This window comes from Phocoena sinus, chromosome 6 (genome assembly GCF_008692025.1).
Source record: "Phocoena sinus isolate mPhoSin1 chromosome 6, mPhoSin1.pri, whole genome shotgun sequence".
In the NCBI taxonomy this organism is placed as follows: Eukaryota; Metazoa; Chordata; class Mammalia; order Artiodactyla; family Phocoenidae; genus Phocoena; species Phocoena sinus.
In genome coordinates this window covers 75,488,698-75,507,981 of record NC_045768.1, presented here as the reverse complement: position 1 = coordinate 75,507,981, position 19,284 = coordinate 75,488,698, and the positions used below count along the sequence as shown (strand labels likewise).

The following is a 19,284-nucleotide window of genomic DNA, read 5'->3' as shown; positions in this document are numbered from 1 at the left end:
TTTTTTTATCATTGACTTTGAAGTGTGTTGGCCAAACCAGAATGTTAACTACTCCCGTTTTGTATTTGTAAAAAACATTCTTATAACCCTACTGTATTATCTACTGTTGCTTAATAAATTACCTCAATACTTAGGGACTTAAAATAACACACATTTATTATCTCAAATTTTCTGTGAGTGAGGAATCCTGCCACAACTTAGCTGGTTCCTCTGCTTCTTTGTTTCACATGAGGCTGCAATCAGGGTGCCCACCAAGGCTGGGGTCTCATCTGAAGGCTGGACTGGGGAAGGATGCATTTTTTTTAAGCTCACTTACGTAGTTAGTGTTCAGTTCTTTTTGATTGCTGAGTTAAGGACCTCAGTTCCTAGCTGGCTGTTGGCCGAGGCTGCCATCAGTTTTGCCTGGTGGGCCTCCCTGACATGGCCAGTTGCTTCATCAAAGCCAGGAAGAGAGAGTCTGCTAGCAGGACCAACAAGAATCTTTATAATTTAATCACAAACATGACATCCCATCAACATCAAGATACTCTATTGCTTGGAAGTAAATTACTCAAGAAAAGTGGATTACACAAGGTTATGAATACCAGGGAGAGGGATCTTTGGTGGCCTGCTTAGAATTTGCCTGCCACACCTATTTCCTATAAACAGAAAGCTAAATCCAAAGGCTTGATTAGATTGAGAGGCTGTTGTGGCCAGAATATTCACAGGTGATTAGTACTTGTTTTTTGTTTGATTTTTTTTTTTTTACTTGATTGCATCATATCTGAGCTTCATTAATGATGTTTTCCTTCCCTTAACTAAAGGAGGTTAGGAGAATAAAAATGGTATCATTGGCATTCTAGTTACCATCTCAACAAAGATGGAGGAACATTTTTTTGAGGGGGGGAACATGTTTTTGAAGTTTTCTTGTTCTTAAATATTTTTCCACCTGTCTGCTTCCTAAAGTGGTTATCAGGTTTTATTTGTTTAATATTTGAAATTAGGATGCTTGTTTTCCAGGGATACTAAGAAAGGCAGGATCTTGACTTTGAGGGCAAAAGTAAACCACTCGTGCCTGTCATGGAGGAAAACAGCCTTCAGAATAAGGTGGGTAATGGAAGTTTTAGAGGAGAAAGTTGACCAACATACTTCTGTAAAGTAGGTAAGCTGATATTGATGCTAGGCCTAAGATGAATTCCTGGGACTTAAAACTTGACCCTGGGTTTCCTGGACACTTTATAATAAATCACAAAAGTATAATGTCCAAGTGGCAATGATATTTTCATTAGATATGATGTGATAGAGATACCATCACTCTACATTTAAGGCATATGATATAGCAATGTTTACTCAATGGTTTGCAACTGTATTTAAAACCAACCAGTTGAGCAGCATTGCAAAGAACAGATGAATTTAAGTAAACTAAATAGCATGCATTAAGTAAGTACATTATGCTATTTCCTATGTTTACCATTATTTCCATGGGGCAAGTACTGCTAGTAATCTTACTTTTACAGGTGAAGAAACTGAAAGAGGTCAAGTAAATTTTTTTGACAAGTCAGTAGTAACAAAACAAAATTATATTTAAAAAATTATGTTGGCAAAACTGGACATCCATATGGAGAAAAATCTTGATTTATAGTAGCCACTTCACTTTATCATAATAGCAACTATGATGGTTGGTAGTGGCATGTAAGGTTGATACATAGAGCAGAAAAAAGTGGCCTGAAACAAGTCCTCAAACCACATTTCTTTCATTCTTGTGTCCTCAAAGGAACTAATAAATTCAAGAAATGTTTGCTTACGTCTACATCATTTAAAAGTTCAATAGTAAGAGCAACCAGAGATGCAGTGTAATATAGCAAAAGAGTACTGGCTTTGGAGTTAAAAAGCCATATATAGTTCAGTGATATTTCCACCACTTACTAATGAGTTAAGGCAAGTTGCTTAACCTCAGTCCCAGTTTACATATCTCTACATTGAGATTTCATTAAATAGAAGAATAAGATATTTGTGTAAAAGCCTAGCAAAATACGGGCTTCCCTGGTGGTGCAGTGGTTAAGAATCCACCTGCCAATGCAGGGGACACAGGTTCGAGCCCTGGTCCGCGAAGATCCCACATGCCGCGGAGCAACTAAGCCCGTGCGTCACAACTACTGAGCCTGCGCTCTAGAGCCTTTGAGCCCAACTACTGAAGCCTGTGCGCCTAGAGCCGGTGCTCTGCAACAAGAGAAGCCACAACAATGAGAAGCCCGCGCACCACAAGGAAGAGCAGCCCCCGCTCGCCGCATCTAGAGAAAGCCCGCGCATAGCAATGAAGACCCAACGCAGCCAAAAAAAAAAAAGGCTAGCAAAATATCTGCCACATATGTGTTTACCAAGCATTACTTTCAAAGATAACCAAGTCTAACATCTTCTTTAACGATGAAAGTGACTGCTGTGTACAAAGAATATTTAAAAGGAAAAGAAAAATACTAGATTTTATTGCTACAGGGGGAAAAAGTGCCCATGTAGGTGGTAGGGGGTGGTGGTGTTCTGATGCTTTTTTAATAAAAGCAGTTGGTTGGAACTCTAAACACAAATATCCTTACACTTCTTTATAATGCCACAGAACCTCACCATGAAATATAAAGGCATTTCTGTTAGAATATAAGAATCACATCTACCCATCCTACAGCTGTAGCATTGAACAGTGACTCATTTGATATCAAACAGCATTGAAGGTCCTTCTCATAACTAGCAGAGAAATACAAGGAAAGAGGGGGCAGGGGGAGTCTAGAAAGTATGCATATAAGTTAACTATAGCCACAGTAATACTGCACAGAAAACAATAACAAAAACGATAGCATTTATTTAGCTCAGGAGTTAACACGTTTGGGGTTTGGCTGATCCTGGCTAGGCTCATTTGTGACTCTGCTCTACTCTGGACTTGACTGGATAGCTTAGCTGGGGCAGCTGAGCCCTATCTGTCTCCTCTTTCTCCTGGGACCAATGGGCTAGTCTGAGTATATAATTTTTATGGTGATGGTGGAAGCACAAGAGTGGACCATCTTAACTGCACAAGCTTTTATTGAGACTGCTTGCTGCACATCTGCTAATATCCCCTTGGCTTCATTAAGTCATATGGTTGACTCCACTTTGCAGGAATTATGTCTCTAGTCAGTGGAAGAAGGACATTATCAAATTACATGGCAAAGGGCACGAATACAGAGAGGTGAAGACCTGGAGCCATTAATGCCATTTACCACAGTGACAACATCGAAAGAAGCTCTGTGTGGATCTGCAACTTCTCAGTACAGAGTTTAACAAGCATTGAGTTTCTAGCATGTGCCAGATACTGTATTATATGTTGAGACTACAAAGATATGTAATACACGGCCTCTGTTCATGAGAACTAACAGTATTTTGAAGAAGATATTAGCAAGTGCCTGCAGTAGAGAGTTTTGGTTGCTCTGTAGGGAGAACAGTAGGTTACAAAGGAAAAAGCGGCTAATCTTAGCAGGGTTCAGAATGCAAGTGATTTGGAAGGGTTTTCAATAAGTGATACTTGAAGTGAAATCTTAGATGTAGTTAAGGTGAATGGAGGTGGGGTTTTTGAATAGTCTCGGAGGGTATATTTCTAGGAAAGCTATGGGGCAGCAGAAAAAAATGCTGTTCCTGGAACATCTTACATGTCGTAAGTTGTATTAATTAGGACTCTAGGCTGCAAGTGACAGAAAGTAACAAATCAGCTTAAAAAAAAAAAGAATTATTGGCTCACTGATGAAAAATGACACCATTAGGACTTTCTGTGTCTTGTTTCAGCAAGTGTCTCTTTTTGGTCTCATTCTCTTAGCATCCTTCCCAGGACAGGGAACACGACAACTAGCAGCTATGAGGTAACTTCCTTATAGTTCATCATTTAAGATGAAAGAGCAAAATTCTCATCTAATGTCTCTTTATAAAATTCCAGAGAAGTACTGATTGACCCAAGCATTAATACATCCTGTCCCTAGCCAATCACTGTGATTAATGCTCACTGGGTTAACTCACTGAAGAGTAGTTATGAAAATGGCATATAAATCCCAATCTCTGTCCATCCTCCCGTATATCTGTTCCAGGGCAGAAAAGCAGTCCTGCATCTGCTTGCAGAGCTTTTAAGTTCATAACAATATTTAGTGCTGGGCCTCTTAAGCTCTATAATATTGGGTTGAACCATATGAAACTGTCACCATTCAACCAGTTTTGACTTAGAAAAAAGGCAATTTCGTATGGTTCAACCTAAATAGACAATGGCATCTCACTGACTCTATGACAACCTGGATGTCATATTCACACCATGAGTCAGAGCCTTTTCCCTGTCCTCATGACCTCATTTAAGCTTAATTACCTCCTTAAACTCCCTACCCCAATATAGTTATATTGGGTTAGTTAGGGTTTCTACATATAAATTTTGGAGGAACATAATTCAGTTCATAACAAGGTCACAACAATTACATGTTATTGATTTTATGTATTTATTCTGTCTGTGAATATACTGTAATAGTCCCATTCCTTTCAGGCATGAGACTCAATGAGGCCAATATGGAACTCCTGAGGGCACAGTGGGCTTGGCCTCAGCATTGACTTTAGAAGGCAAATATAAGGGTGGAATGGGGAGTGGAGACAGCTATTTTCCCAGACCTGGGATTGCCCCTGCAACCCGGTTTGTTTTAGGCACTTACTAAATAGTTGCTGAGTGACTGAGACAGGTAGGGAATGTGGTCAAAGGGAGGTTTCTTTTTTCAACTGCTTTCTGTCACCTCAATGAAAGTTAGAAAATTACTACCACCCAACTAGTGTTGCCCTATCCTTACCTTTTTCCTTCTGTGGCTAAAGGCCTCAGCTGAGACCACCGAAGCCAAAAGGTGACACATTTTTTTATGTGTTCTTGATCTCTGATTTTAAAACCTGGTTTGTGTTTAGATCCAAAAATCCCACACAGCAGCCCACAAAAGCTAACATTCATAAAACTATGACCCATAATCTATTTTCAAAAACTCACTCGTCTTTTTCTTGTCCCTCATGCACTCTATGCAGGAAATACATAATCTCCGGAAGTACTCCCTAAATTCTCTTCTTTTCCATTGCTGCCTTCACACACTGCTCCTTTTCTTTTGCATTTCTTGCCTCAAATCCCTTTTAAAAATGGTCTGGGATCTCCTTATTGGTCACCTCCACTCCTAAACTCTTCTTGTTTTCCTCTCCTTCAAAAAACCATGAACTAGTGTGAAACGGCAGTTTATGAGGAAAGAAGGAAGAGAGAAAAGGTAGCAACACTAATATGCCAAGAGTATTTTTTTCCTGCTCCCCTTTCCCCAACATAAAGAATTAATTTACATTTAGCAGTTCGCTATACTTATTCTGGTAGATAAATGGTTAAACAATACCGGACTACTTGATGATGAGGAAACAGTGTTCCAATCAGTGGAAAAGTATTCAACACTGTAAGTCAAGAATCCAAGTTAAAACTACTATTATCATGTGTTAGAACAAATTCTTACAAAGATTTCAGTGTATGCATGACATTCTAAGTTGGTTCAGCCCTTCTTTTTCAAAAGAACTCGATTAAATAGAAGAAAAATAAGATGCTTATATCCTTTGGTCAATTTCTTTTTTTTGAGTACAAAATAATGTAATTTTTTTCTTAAGTTATATATAGCAGCATTTTTCTGACAATGTGCCAAGCTGTCAACAACCTAAGCGCCAGTATTTGAATATTAAATAAATTGAGAAAGAATAAATACAAGCGTCAAGGGCCTTTAGAGTGAAAAGGCATCATACCCAGAGAGCAGTGTTAATGGGGAAAAACAAAGAAGCAGAAGAACCTACTCTTGTACAACTCCCTATAATACATTAAAAAAAAAATCTATCCACGTGATGATGATAATGAGATTTCTTAAATTTGCTTTATTGTTGTCATTGTCAACCAAAAACTGAAAGACAAATGACACTGGAGAATCAAACAATATACCTTTACCTTACTGTGTATTGTATATAGACAAAGATTGAAAAACAGTATCAATAAGGCAAAGAGTTGTTGTAATGCTCCGCCTTCGGCCCTTTGTAGGGGTATGAAAACAAACAACAAAAAACCACCCACGTTGCTCACCTGCCGCAAACTCAAGCCTACCTCCTCGGCTGGCGGAGGCAGCGCTATTGGCCCCGGCCCCGGCTCCAGAAACGCCTCCTGACGTAAGCGATGCGGCCGGAAGTGACGCCAAAGCTGCGACGCCCCGTGCGCGCTGCTAGCTGCTGCGGCAGGGTTTCGGTCGATCCAGAAGCGGCGGGCTTTCGCCGGATGGTTGCAGCAGAGGGATCATGACGGGGAAGAAGTCTTCCCGGGAGAAGCGGCGCAAACGAAGCGGTCAAGAGGCGGCGGCGGCGGCGGCGGCGCTCGCGGCGCCGGACCCGGTTCCCGCCGTCGCCAGCGGCGGCAGTGGAAGCACCAGCGGTTGCGGGAGCGCCAGCGGCTGCGGGAGCGTCACCTGCTGCGGGAACACCAGCTTGAGTGGAAGTGTCACTGGCGGTGGGAGCTGCGGCAGCTGCTGGGGTGGGGGCAGCGTGGAGCGCAATGAGCGCCGTAAGCGGAGGAGCACTGACTCATCTGCCAGCGTCTCCGGCTCCTTGCAGCAGGTGCGTGCGTGCTCTTCTCGCCTCTTCTCGAAGCGGCTGCGTTTCCGGAAGAAGGTGGGCTAGGAGCGGAATGTGGCAGCGGGATGCGGAGCCGGAGGTATCTTATGTTAGCGCTGCGATCCTAAGGGGTCCCGTGTTTGAAGTTCACGTTCCTAAGTTCCCTTGAACCCCACACTCGCACGTCTCGAACTTAAAGTTTCCGATTTACCGATCGTCTGACTCATACTGATTTTGGCTTCTTCCACTCCTGTGGTCTCCTCAGTCTCCTTGAAAAGTATGGGTCAGGAACTACCCTTCAGTGCCCTTGCGAGCCGCGCTTTATTTCTCTCTTCCTCCACGTTACAAGATGAGAAAATTGAGGCTCAAAGAGGTTAAGGAAGTCTACCCACAGTCACAGTTTGTTAATAACGCCTACATTCGAATGCAATATCTGATTATAAAAGCCATGTTCTTTATGCTCCATCGACCTAGCAAGATATTAACGTTTTTTTTTTAAAAAGTTTGCTTACATTATAAAACAAATGCATGAATACATGCTTTAAATGTATACAACACAGAAATGAAAGGAAAATCATGGAAGCCTCTGTGCTTCCCCATTAATAGTTTGATATGCAGCCTCTTTATTAACTCTTGTCAGCCCTGATAATTTTTTTTAATTTTTTTTTAATTTTTATTTTTTATTGGAGTATAGTTGATTTACAGTGTTGTGTTAGTTTCAGGTGTACAGCAAAGTGCTTCAGTTATACATGTACATATATCTATTCTTTTTCAGCCCTGATATTTCTTATTTTTTGTTCTTTTCAAAATTTTATTTACTTATTTTTGGCTGCGTTGGGTCTTTGTTGCTGCGCACAGGCTTTCTCTAGTTGCAGTGAGTGGGGGCTGCTCTTCATTGCGGTGCGCGGGCCTCTTTTTGCAGTGGCTTCTCTTGTGGAGCACGGGCTCTAGGTGCACGGGCTTCAGTAGTTGTGGCTCACGGGCTCTAGAGCGCAGGCTCAGTAGTTGTGGCGCACGGGCTAAGTTGCTCTGCGGCATGTGGGATGTGGAATCTTCCCGGACCAGGGCTTGAACCCATGTCCCCTGCATTGGCAGGCGGATTCTTAACCACTGCGCCACCAAGGAAGTCCTTTTCTTTCTTTTTAATCTAAGGCTTTTAGTATAGTGTTGAACGCAAGCGTTCATAGTAGGCATTCTTTTCCCATTTTTTTTTGTAGTGGAAACATTTCTAATTTTACACCAGTAAGTGTATTTGCCATAGGTTCTGAAAGATACCTTTGATCAAGTTAAGGACATTTTCTTTAATTCGTGGTTTTCTGAGGGTTGTAGAGTTCTATCAGATGTCTTTAGGGCATTCTGTTGAGGTGATCAGTAGTTTTCATTCTTAACCTGATTATGTAATTTTATTGATAAGTTAACTTATATTGAATTGTCCTCAGCATTCTTGGGATAAATACTATTAGATTTGTTGATTTGGTTGTTGTACTCGGCAGAAATTCAGTATTTTTACTTTTGTGCCTATGTTCTTAAGTTAAATCAGCTTATTGTTTTTATTTTTGTAGTTAACCTGTCTTGTTTTGGTATCAGGGTTATGGTAGCCTTATGGATTGAGTTGGGAAAGCTTTGCATTTTTTTTGGTGTGTTCCAGAGTAGTTTATATCTTTTTCTCAAAGATATGTCGGAACTTGACTGTTGAACCATACAGCTGTCAGGGTCTGGTGGATTTTTCTAGGGGTGTTTTTTTTTCTCTTAACTGCCATCTATTTTTCCCCAAATTCTTCAATAGTTATAGATCTATGCATTTTTCCACCCCTTTTAGATTCAGTTTTGGATATCACCATTCTTATCTTAAATAGTTTCCATGTCTTTTGTACTCTTTATTATTATGGGGAGACCAATAATAAGGATTCTATAAGCATTTACATACAGAACTAAACTGTACTTCTCATGAGAAGTAACTGTAGTTGTAAAAAAAAAAAAGAAGTCATTATATATTAGGCATGTAGAGAACATCGCAAAATTCCAACAGTGCCATAATATTTGTTGTGTATTGCATTCCCTATTGTTGTTAACAGCTTTATAGAGATATAATTCACATACCGTACAATTCACTAATTTCAAGTATACAGTTCACTGGTTTTTGAGTATATTCACAGAGTGGTGCAACCATCACTGTAGTTAATTTTAAAATATTTTCATCATCCCCAGAAGAAACCCTATATGCAATTTTTAGCTGTCATCCCTGCTAGCCCTACACCCATACACCCATTCTATCCCTAGGCAATCACTAATCTACTTTCTATCTCTATAGATTTTTTTCTTTTGGCTGCGTTGGGTCTTCGTTGCTGTGCGCGGACTTTCTCCAGTTGTGGCAAGCGGGGCTATTCTTTGTTGCGATGTGTGGGCGTCTCATTGTGGTGGCTTCTCTTGTTGCGGAGCACGGGCTCTATGGCGTGCCGGCTTCAGTAGTTGTGGCACGCGGTTCTAGAGCGCAGGATCAGTAGTTGTGGCACACGGGCTTAGTTGCTCTGCGGCATCTTCCCAGACCAGGGCTCGAACCCGTGTCCCCTGCATTGGCAGGTGGGTTCTTAACCACTGAGCCACTAGGGAAGTCCCCTCTATAGACTTATAAATTTCCCTGTTCTGGGCATTTTATGTGAATAGAATCATATGTGATCTTTTGTGTCTGGCTTCTCTCACCTAGCATATTTGTTTTTCAGAGTCTGCCCATGTTTTAACACATATCAGTACTTCATTTCTTTTTGTAGCTGAATAATATTTCATTGTGTGGCTAATACCACATTTAAGTTTTTAATTTGTCAATTGATATAGACATTTGGATTGTTTCCAACTTTTGGCTATTATGCATAATGCTGCTATGAGCATTTGTGTACAAGTTTCTGTGCGGACATTATGGTTACATTTCTTTTGGATATATATCCAGGAATGAAATTTCTGCATCATATGGCAACTTTATAAGGAACTACAAACCATTTTCCAAACCAGCTGCACTATTTTATATTCCTACTAGCACTGTATGGGAGTTCAGTTCCTTTACATCCTTGCTAACACCTGAATTGCTTTGTGAGCCATTAGAACAAGAGCTAACCTTTGCTTTTTTTAGTGTAATTATCATAGTGTTCTTTAAAATTAGCCTGTTTTTAAACTGCATTTTAAACAATTGCGTTAGAAAGTATAAAAAGGAAACCTACTTGAATAATATAGTTAGGAATTTTCCTGAGGAAATGACTTTTAAATTGATACCTGAGTTTGTTGATCTTGGGAGTATAGAGAGATGGGGAAGTGGGGAAGAAAGACTCTCCTAGACAGAAGAACAGTGTGTACAAAAGCCCTGCCTGTATGAAATGAAGGGAGAACACCTTATGTTTGAGTAGTTCAGACAAGGTCGTTGTGTTTGGAACACAATGAGCAGAAGGACCTAATAGGCTATATTACCCTAAGAACAGTGGGAAGTCATTGACAGCTTATATCAGGAAATAGGGAGGATGAGTATATGAGCATTTTATAAAATCCATTTTGGTGTCAGTATACAAAACAGATTGGCAAGACCTCAGATTAGATGTAGGGAGTCCAGTTAAGTGCTACTGAGGTAATCTAGGCAAAAAGAGGATGGTACCTTGGATCAGGATTATGGCAGTAGATTTGGAGAGACTGGATAGATTTGGGAGATAGGAGGTAAAATTGATTGAAATGTCTTAAATTACTTGCCTGCTTTGAATATCATTAGATATATAACAGTTTTTAAAATGATAGAGACTTCCCTGGTGGCCCAGTGGCTGAGAATCCATTTTCCAATGCAGGGGACGCGGGTTCAATCCCTGGTTAGGGAACCAAGATCCCACACGCCACGGGGCAACTAAGCCTGCACGCTGCAACTACTGAGCCCATGCGCCTCAACTAGAGAGCCTGAGCCTGTGTGCTGCAACTAAGACCCAATGCCACCAAAAATAAATAAATAAATATTTTTTAAAAAGAAATCTTTATTTTAAAAAATGACAATAGCTTTTGGTAAGCAATGATACTTTATTATATAATACTTGTGGTTTATAACTTTTTGCTGCTATCCCATTTCTTTTTATGAATTAAGAAGAATGACAATGCATACATAAAATTCTTGGGTGAATTGTCTACTGGAGGAATATCGTATTCCACAAGTATAAAATTGTAGGAAATCATTCAGTATTGAGTATATTTTCATTTATGTGTCCTAGGATATTATCTCTTCACTTTTTCTCAATTTATTGATAATTACAGAGTGGAGAGTAACTTCAAAGAATACTGAGCAATTAAATAATCTTTCCTATGGTTTTAAATAAATAATTTGTGCAAAAAAAGAATTTGGAAATGTTTAACGAAGATTTTATTAAATGAAAATGTATAACATTATAGACATATTTCTGTTGTTTAATGGTTCTTTATCTCTTTTAATTTTAGGAAGCCAAATATCTTTTGCCAACTCTGGAAAAAGAGTTATTCTTGGCAGAGCACAGTGACCTTGAAGAAGGTGGATTAGACCTGACTGTGGCATTAAAACCAGTTAGTTTCTATATATCAGACAAAAAAGAAATGCTTCAGCAGTGTTTCTGTATCATAGGAGAGACGAAGTTACAGAAGATGCTTCCTGATGTGTTAAAGGTACTTCATTACATACATTATCAGGCTATCCACATATACAGAATGTACAAACACTTTTTTTATAGCAGTCATTTTACTTAATGGAAATTATAATCGGATGTTTTCAACTAATATGAGCTACTTCAAAAAGATATAAAGAAGGGATTTTGTAGAACTGTAAATGGCTTTATATATTTAAAAATTTGCCAGGAAGAAATAGGGTACTTTACTATATTTAGGTAAGGAATTTTTTGACCTTCTGGAAATTATTCTATTAAATACAGGCAGTTTAAGTAACTAAGTTAGAGGTATACTGATTCTTTCTGGTGCTTTAAGAAGTAGTGTAAAAAAAAAAAAAAAAGAAGTAGTGTACTGTTGTGTAACAGTATGCAATGATAGTTGGTAATAGCCTATATTTCATTAAATTCATAAATGTTTTCATATATTTATCTCTGAAAATTATTCAGGGAAATACATGGTATTCTAATTTTACAGATGTGGAAAAAAAGCCATGGACAAGTTAAGCCCAACATCATATATATTTAAGATGTATGGAGCTAGGACTTGAATATTTAAGCCTTTAGAGGTATTACCTAACATAAGTAGGCTGCTATTAAGAATATCTGGGCACCTACTTATTCTTCAGTTTGTTCTTTCATAATAAACATGACTTTTTATATCCAAATCAAAACTCTATAAATTATAATATTTACGTGTTAACTGGCAGGTCTTCACATTTCATCCCAGAAAAAAATTTATGTGGCTTTTAATTTGTTTTACTGTAGGATTTTGCTTAGCAGACTTTTTTTTTTTTAAATAGTTGCTGTTTTCTAGTTTATATTGGTGCTTTGTTATATAAAGGCATTTTTTAAAATGTCATTTTCTTTAGAACTGTTCAATAGAAGAAATTAAAAAACTGTGCCAGGAACAGTTAGAGCTCCTGTCTGAAAAAAAAATCTTGAAGATTCTTGAGGGTAAGGATGTGTATTTCTACCTTCTGGTAACTTAGTGGTTAATACTATACTTAGCATAAATCCTGAGGCATTCTTTTTTTTTTTTTAACTGTTACTTTAATTTTATTATTGGGTAATCACTGAGTATTTTTACTTCTGTTTGTACAGAAATATAGTTTACATATCAGAATAGCATCTCAGGAATGGACTTTTTGATATATGTATGGTTTCTCCAAATCAGTTGTGTAGGTAAGAGCATTAAGTTTGTGCACAATAAAAAAATGAAATAAAAAATGTTTATCCAAAATACTATAAAAAGTTACTTATTGAGAAGGCAAAGCCTTCTCTTAAAATATTTAAAAATTTTCTGCTTTATATTCTTACTGCTTTTAATTATCTGTTGAATACCATTTCTGCTCTGATAAGACCCAAATGCAGAGTTAGAAGAATTGCTAACATTTATCTGTCTGTCTGAACTAAGACTCTTCTTTGTACATATTACCTGTAGAATTTTGGATTTTAAAACTTTTCTTTTTGGACTCTACAAGGATATTAGCATTAGCATTACAAGAGAAGGAACAAAAAAATGGAGAATTTCAATTTCCAGAGATAACATCTTTTTTAAATTTAAAATGGTGATAGATGTATACATGTGTGTATAGTTTGTAAGTATTATATGTACACACCTTCTTGCTTATATATATTTTGTACATTTATAAAATAGATCAAGGGAAGGCAATGACAAATACCTAATAAGGCATTTTAAATATAAGCAATTAAAAATGTCATCTTTCAGCAGCTCTCAAGTTATTTAATCGTCACTTTATACATGACACTTTCTGTATCATGATTAAATCACTGACATTTTATGAGCATGCTTCAATTTTTTTTATGTCATTCATAAGGTGACACTGGTATGGACTCTGATGTGGAAGAAGAGGCAGATGATGGCTCTAAGATGGGATCTGATTTAGTTAGTCAGTAAGTTAAAAACTTTCATTTTTATTTCAGAATTTCTTTGTTATCCCTTTGGTGATTTCTTACCTCAAGAATGTGATTGTTTTTCTGTGTTATGTTTATATAAAGTGATTCAACAATGTTGGATTGATCTTTTTACTTGTAATGATTAGTCCTTTTGGTATATATGAGAATGAAGTTAATTGCTTTCAGGATTAAGATGATTTTCTTAAACTACTGCTCAGATATAGAACTGCAACAATGCCAACCTCAAGCAGAATCACATTTCTCATTTGGAATTTGAATATATGTATCACTAGTGATCCCACTATTTATTAAGTATTATACTTACTCTACCAAACATTATGTTAGTATTTTAGAAGACTTTATCTCGCTGAATATCTTCTACATACCTATTAATGTTTGGTGATAATAGCTGCTTTTCATAGCTGAGATAGTAAGGTGGTTCACTTTATACAGGTACATATAATTTGATTACTGTGATGATGAAAAATACCTGATGTTTTGGGATGCTGACTAATCAAGAAGCAACATGCTAATTTCTTTTTCTAGATTATTCTGCTCTGCCATGGGCTCATCAAACTTTCACCCACTGATTTTATCATCTATTGATGATTTTTGACTAAAACAATTTTTTTTTTTGGTAGTTGCCAAAGACTGACTTGTATCTCTGTTTGCAGACTTTGGCTATAGGCAGGAGCACAAATAAAAACAGATAACCAGAGGCAGTAGCATAAATAAGTAGCACAGATTTAACCTGAAACCTTGAGTATATTTTCATTTCTAATACAATGCTATTGGGTAAGTATCACTGAAAAAAGATAATTTAATTTCATGTTATAACTGTAGAGGGCATCAAATAATCTACTTATACTGAAGCATTGAAGAAATCGTTGTATCTTGGTTACCTCATAATCAGTAGATTTTTGGTCATCACATACGTCTTGCCTAGGAGTGTCACAGGATGATTTATACTTACCCACAGAGTAGAAAATGTACACATTTCTAAAAAGTCTTGCTATTGATTTTCCGTCAAAATACTTAGGTTTTTTTTTTTTTTTTTTATAAATTTATTTATTATTTTTGGCAGTGTTGGGTCGTCGTTTCTGTGCGAGGGCTTTCTCTAGTTGCGGCGAGCGGGGTCCACTCTTTATCGCGGTGCGCGGTGCATGGGCCTTTCACTGTCTCGGCCTCTCTTGTTGCGGAGCACAGGCTCCAGACGTGCAGGCTCAGTAGTTGTGGCTCACGGGCCCAGTTGCTCCGCGGCATGTGGGATCTTCCCAGACCAGGGCTCGAACCCGTGTTCCCTGCATTGGCAGGCAGGTTCTCAACCACGAGCGCCACCAGGGAAGCCCCAAAATACTTAGCTTTAAATTGTCTATGTAGTATGCTAATCTAGTTCAGATAGTTTAACCATTTACAAGGCTTGTCACTTTTTAGTACTTTTTAGTTTCTTTTTTTAATTTTTATTTATTTATTTATTCATTTATTTTTGGCTGCGTTGGGTCTTTGTTGCTGTGCACAAGCTTTCTCTAGATGCAGTGAGCAGGGGCTACTCTTTGTTGCGGTGTGTGGGCTTCTCTTTGCAGTGGCTTCTGTTGTTGTAGAGCAGGGGCTCTAGGCGCACGGGCTTCAGTAGATGTGGCACATGGGCTCAGTAGTTGTGGCTCGCGGGCTCTAGAGCGCAGGCTCAGTAGTTGTGGCGCATGACGGGCTTAATTGCTCTGCAGCATGTGGGATCTTCCTGGATCAGGGATCAAACCCATGTCCCCTGCATTGGCAGGCAGATTCTTAACCACTGCGTCACCAGGGAAGTCCTTAGTTTCTTAAATTATCTAAATTAACCGTCTTGCTTCTTGATGTTTCTTACAGAGCATCAACTTCTGCTTGATTACATTTGTTTGCCTTTATTTAAGGCAAATGTTTTGCCTCTTTGTTTGCCTCTGCTTATTTTTCCCAGTTTTTGAGGTGTCAAGTTTAAGTCCATTATTGTTCACACTTGAACATTAATGCTACCTTTTCTACTGTTAGAAGCCATTTGATGGATAGCCAATCAGATTAGAAACTTAATTCCCTTAAAAAAAAATTACAACAAAATACAGTATTTGACTTCTGAACTTTTCTAATGAAAAAATGGTGATTAGATTCAAAGTGACTATTGCAAAGAACCCACTTTTACAGTGTTACTGTAAGACAGATCATGTTAGCTTTTAAATGCTGCAATGAGCAGGTTAAGCAATCACAAATATTATCCAAAACTGTCATATAGCCACTTGTGGATCTGATAAGTGCCAGATCATTGGGATTCTTTTGAGTTATTTGAGAATATAGGCTTTAAAAAAAAAGCTACAAGATGCCAAATAAATAATACTACTAAGCTAGAAGATGCCAAATAAGCTAAAGATGCCAGATAAATAATAATATAAAGCTAACACTTACTGAGCCAGTAAGTGTTGTATGCCAGACACTGTTCTAATCACTTTATATGCCTTCATTCACTCATTGGGTTTGTACAACAACCTTGTGAGGTAGGTGGTATTAGCATCATCATTTTACAGATGGAAAGATAAGGCCCAGAAATATTTGTGTGCCTGAGGTCACACAAATGAACGTGGAAGTAGGAGGAATGTTAGTTCTGAAGAGATTATATAAGCATTCATGTTAATGGACCTGGCTTTAAGACACTTAACCTTCCCTAAAATCACTTTATACATTTGTAAAATGTAGGTAATCCTTGCTTCAATAGGATTATTGGGCTTAAATGAGCTAATGTGACTTGTTATTGTTTACTATTTTATTATTAATAATCTTAGTTATGAATGGGGAGATATACTGCAGTGTGAAACAATGAAGGTGGGACAGGGAGTTAATGTGAGAAGATGCTGGCTTTAGTGCATGTTCCTGACATTTGCTATGTGCTTTGTGCTTAAAGGGACAATTCAGTCCTGTTAATCTCTAGAAGAGAACTGAACCTGGTGGACAGACTTATAAAAACCTCGTTCCAGTGCTTCAACAGAGGGCTAAGTTAGTTAACATGTTTGGTCCTTGGTGCTGAAAATTTCCATGTTTTTTATTACCTGCTGTTTTTTTTACTCTCTAATAAATAACAGTAGTCTGAGCTGTCCAGATGCTGAGGGAACAGTTACGAGTAGGCAGAGACCAATGAAAGGAATTCAGTAATTTGAGAGAGGAAAATGAAGCTGAATAAGTTGAATAGGTAGCTTCTGTGGAACACAGAATTAATAGACTATAGGAAAGAAAACTTTAACAAAATAATGAAAACTCTCAAAGAAGTACAATTAGAGCACAAGTGTAGTTTTTTTTTAAAATAAATTTATTTATTTATCTTTTTATCTTTGGCTGCGTTGGGTCTTTGTTGCTGCACACAGGCTCTCTCTAGTTGCAGCGAGTGGGGGCTGGTGGCTTCTCTTGTTGCAGAGCATGGGCTCCAGGTGTGCGGGCTTCATTAGTTGTGGCACGTGGGCTCAGTAGTTGTGGCTTGGGCTCTAGAGCACAGGCTCATTAGTTGTGTCACGTGGGCTCAGTAGTTGTGGCTAGTGGGCTCTAGAGCACAGGCTCAGTAGTTGTGGCATGCAGGCTTAGTTGTTCCGCGGCATGTGGGATCTTCCCGGACCGGGGCTCGAACCTGTGTCCCCTGCATTGTCAGGTGGACTCTTAGCCACTGTGCCACCAGAAAAGTCCCCACAAATGTAGTTTTAGGAACTAAAAATAAATTCTGAATTCCTAAACTTAGTAGACAAACTGATAAAGAGGTTAGCTATGACTGGGGGCTACATCATTTTCCTAAGAAATCAAGTTGAATAAATAAATACAGAATAATAAAAACCACACACAAAAAGTATAAATCCTTATGTTTAACTCATGGCTACCTGGAAGACAATTTTAGACCTATCCTGAACATACTAGAAATTATAGAAAGAGAAACAAATAGCTAGAAAAGTATTGAAGAAATGATAGAATTAAAATTTTTGATTTAAAGACTTAATACTGTAAGGGCAAGGATAATGAGAAAACACCTGGTTATGGGCTGAATTATGTCCCTTCAAAATTCATATGTGAAAATCCCTAACCCCTACCACCTCTGAATGTAATCTCATTTGGAGATAAGTCTTTTAAAGAGGTAAATGGGACTTCCCTGGTGTTCAGTGGTAAAGAATCCACCTACAATTCAGGGGATGTGGGTTCAGTCCCTGGTCAGGGAACTAGGATTCCAACATGCCGTGGGGCAGCTAAGCCCATGCACCACAACTACTGAGCTTGCACGCCTCAACTAGAGCCCGCGTGCCTCAGACTACAGAGCCCATGTGCCCTAGAGCCTGTGCACCACAGCTAGAGAAGAGAAAACCTGCACACAACTAGAGAGAAGCCCACGCACTGCAATGAAGAGCCCGAGTGCTGCAACTAAGACCTGACGCAGCCAAAATAAAATAAAATAAATAAACAAAACAAATAAATAATACATATTTAATATATAAATAATAATAAAAATAAATTTATTATATATTTATATATATTAAATAATATAATAATAAATAAATCTTTTTTTAAAAAAAGAGGTGATTAAGTTAATCCAATCTGATGGTGTCCTTATAAGAAAAGAAAATTTGAGTACACTGAAAGACTCCAGGGCTGGGCACACACAGAGAAGAGCCATGTGAGGACACAGCCCAGAAGGCAGCCATCTGCAAGCCTCAGAAGAAACCAAACCTGCAGACATCTGATCTTTGACTTCTAGCTTGCGGAACTGTGAGAAACCACATTTTGTCATTTAAGCCAGCCAGCCTTTGGTATTTTGTTATGGCAGCTTTAACAAACAAATACAAACTTACATGTACGTGTGTGTGTATATATTTCCAGTGAAATTTTTTTTCCCCAAACATTTTATTTTGGAAAACTTCAAACTTATATAAAAGTTGAAAGAATGATGTAATGAACATCCATATACCCTCTACCTAGATTCAGCAACATTAACATCTTGCCATTTTTGCTTTTGCTCTCTCCTTATATTTATCCATTTTTCCCCAAGAGCCATTTGTATTAGGCTGCTAGAGCTGCCATAGCAGAATACCACAGACTGCCTGGCTTAAACAACAGAAATTATTTTCTCACAGTTCTGGAGGCTGAAAGTCCAGATCAGGGTACTGGCAGGGTTGTTTTCTCTGAGGCCTCTCTCCTTGGCTTGCAGATGGCCACCCTTCTTGCTGCCTTTTCACTTGGTTGTCTTTCTCTGTGTGTGTCCCCCTGGTGTCTCTCCCTGTTGGTCTTAATCTCCCCTTATAAGGACACTAGTCAGATGGATTAGCACCTACCATAATGGCCTTATTTTAAGTTAATTAGCTTTATAAAGGCCCTATCTCCAAAAACAGTCAACATTCTTAGGCACTGGGGTGAGGGTTTCACATATGAATTCTTTGTGGGGAAACAGTTCGGCTCATAACCTATTAAAAATAAGTTACAGATGTCATAACATTTCATGCTTAAACAGTTAAGTGTGCACTTCCTAAAATAAGGAGAGTTTTACAGCCACAATGCCATCATCACTTTTCAGAAATAAACAGTAATTCAAATAATATCATCTAATATATTGCCCATGTAAAATTCCCCCAATTACTAAAAAAAATTTATAGTTTACTTATTTATTTTAATAATTAATTGATTGATTCTGATCCAGAATCCAGTTGGAATTCATGTGTTCTGTTTGATTGTTAGTATTTCAAAGCGAAATTTAAAGAGAAGATTTAGATATGAGAGAGAAAAGCTTAATGACTAGCCCAGGAACTAGTTCACATCTTAAAGGAATTTTTAAAATAACAAAATAAACCAAAGAAAGTTGGAAAAATGAAACAACAAAGGTAAACATAAAACTAAGAAACAGAAAACAAAAGGATAATTTAAATTTATTAACTTGATTTTTGTAAAGACAAGAAAATAAGATAAACTCTTCTTCGGTCTGATTAAGGAAATAGGTAGAGAGCAATTAAAATTGAGATTAGTGAGAAAAGAGGAGACAGAATCATAGGCATGTATGAGTTTAAAAGAATAATGAGAATCCACATGCAGCATTGTA

The 19,284-nt window shown here is 38.0% G+C and overlaps 1 protein-coding gene across 1 annotated transcript in view; it reads left to right on the top strand.

Annotated features, from left to right (window-relative positions):
* Window positions 1-6,239: 6,239 nt before the first annotated feature.
* The window catches only part of CAAP1 (caspase activity and apoptosis inhibitor 1), a 51,238-nt gene continuing 38,193 nt past the window's right edge, over window positions 6,240-19,284 (top strand). The window contains 4 exon segments of the mRNA XM_032636245.1: window positions 6,240-6,633; window positions 11,086-11,286; window positions 12,155-12,239; window positions 13,124-13,203. Of these exon segments, the coding sequence (XP_032492136.1) occupies window positions 6,319-6,633; window positions 11,086-11,286; window positions 12,155-12,239; window positions 13,124-13,203 (681 nt within the window). The 5' untranslated portion in view covers window positions 6,240-6,318.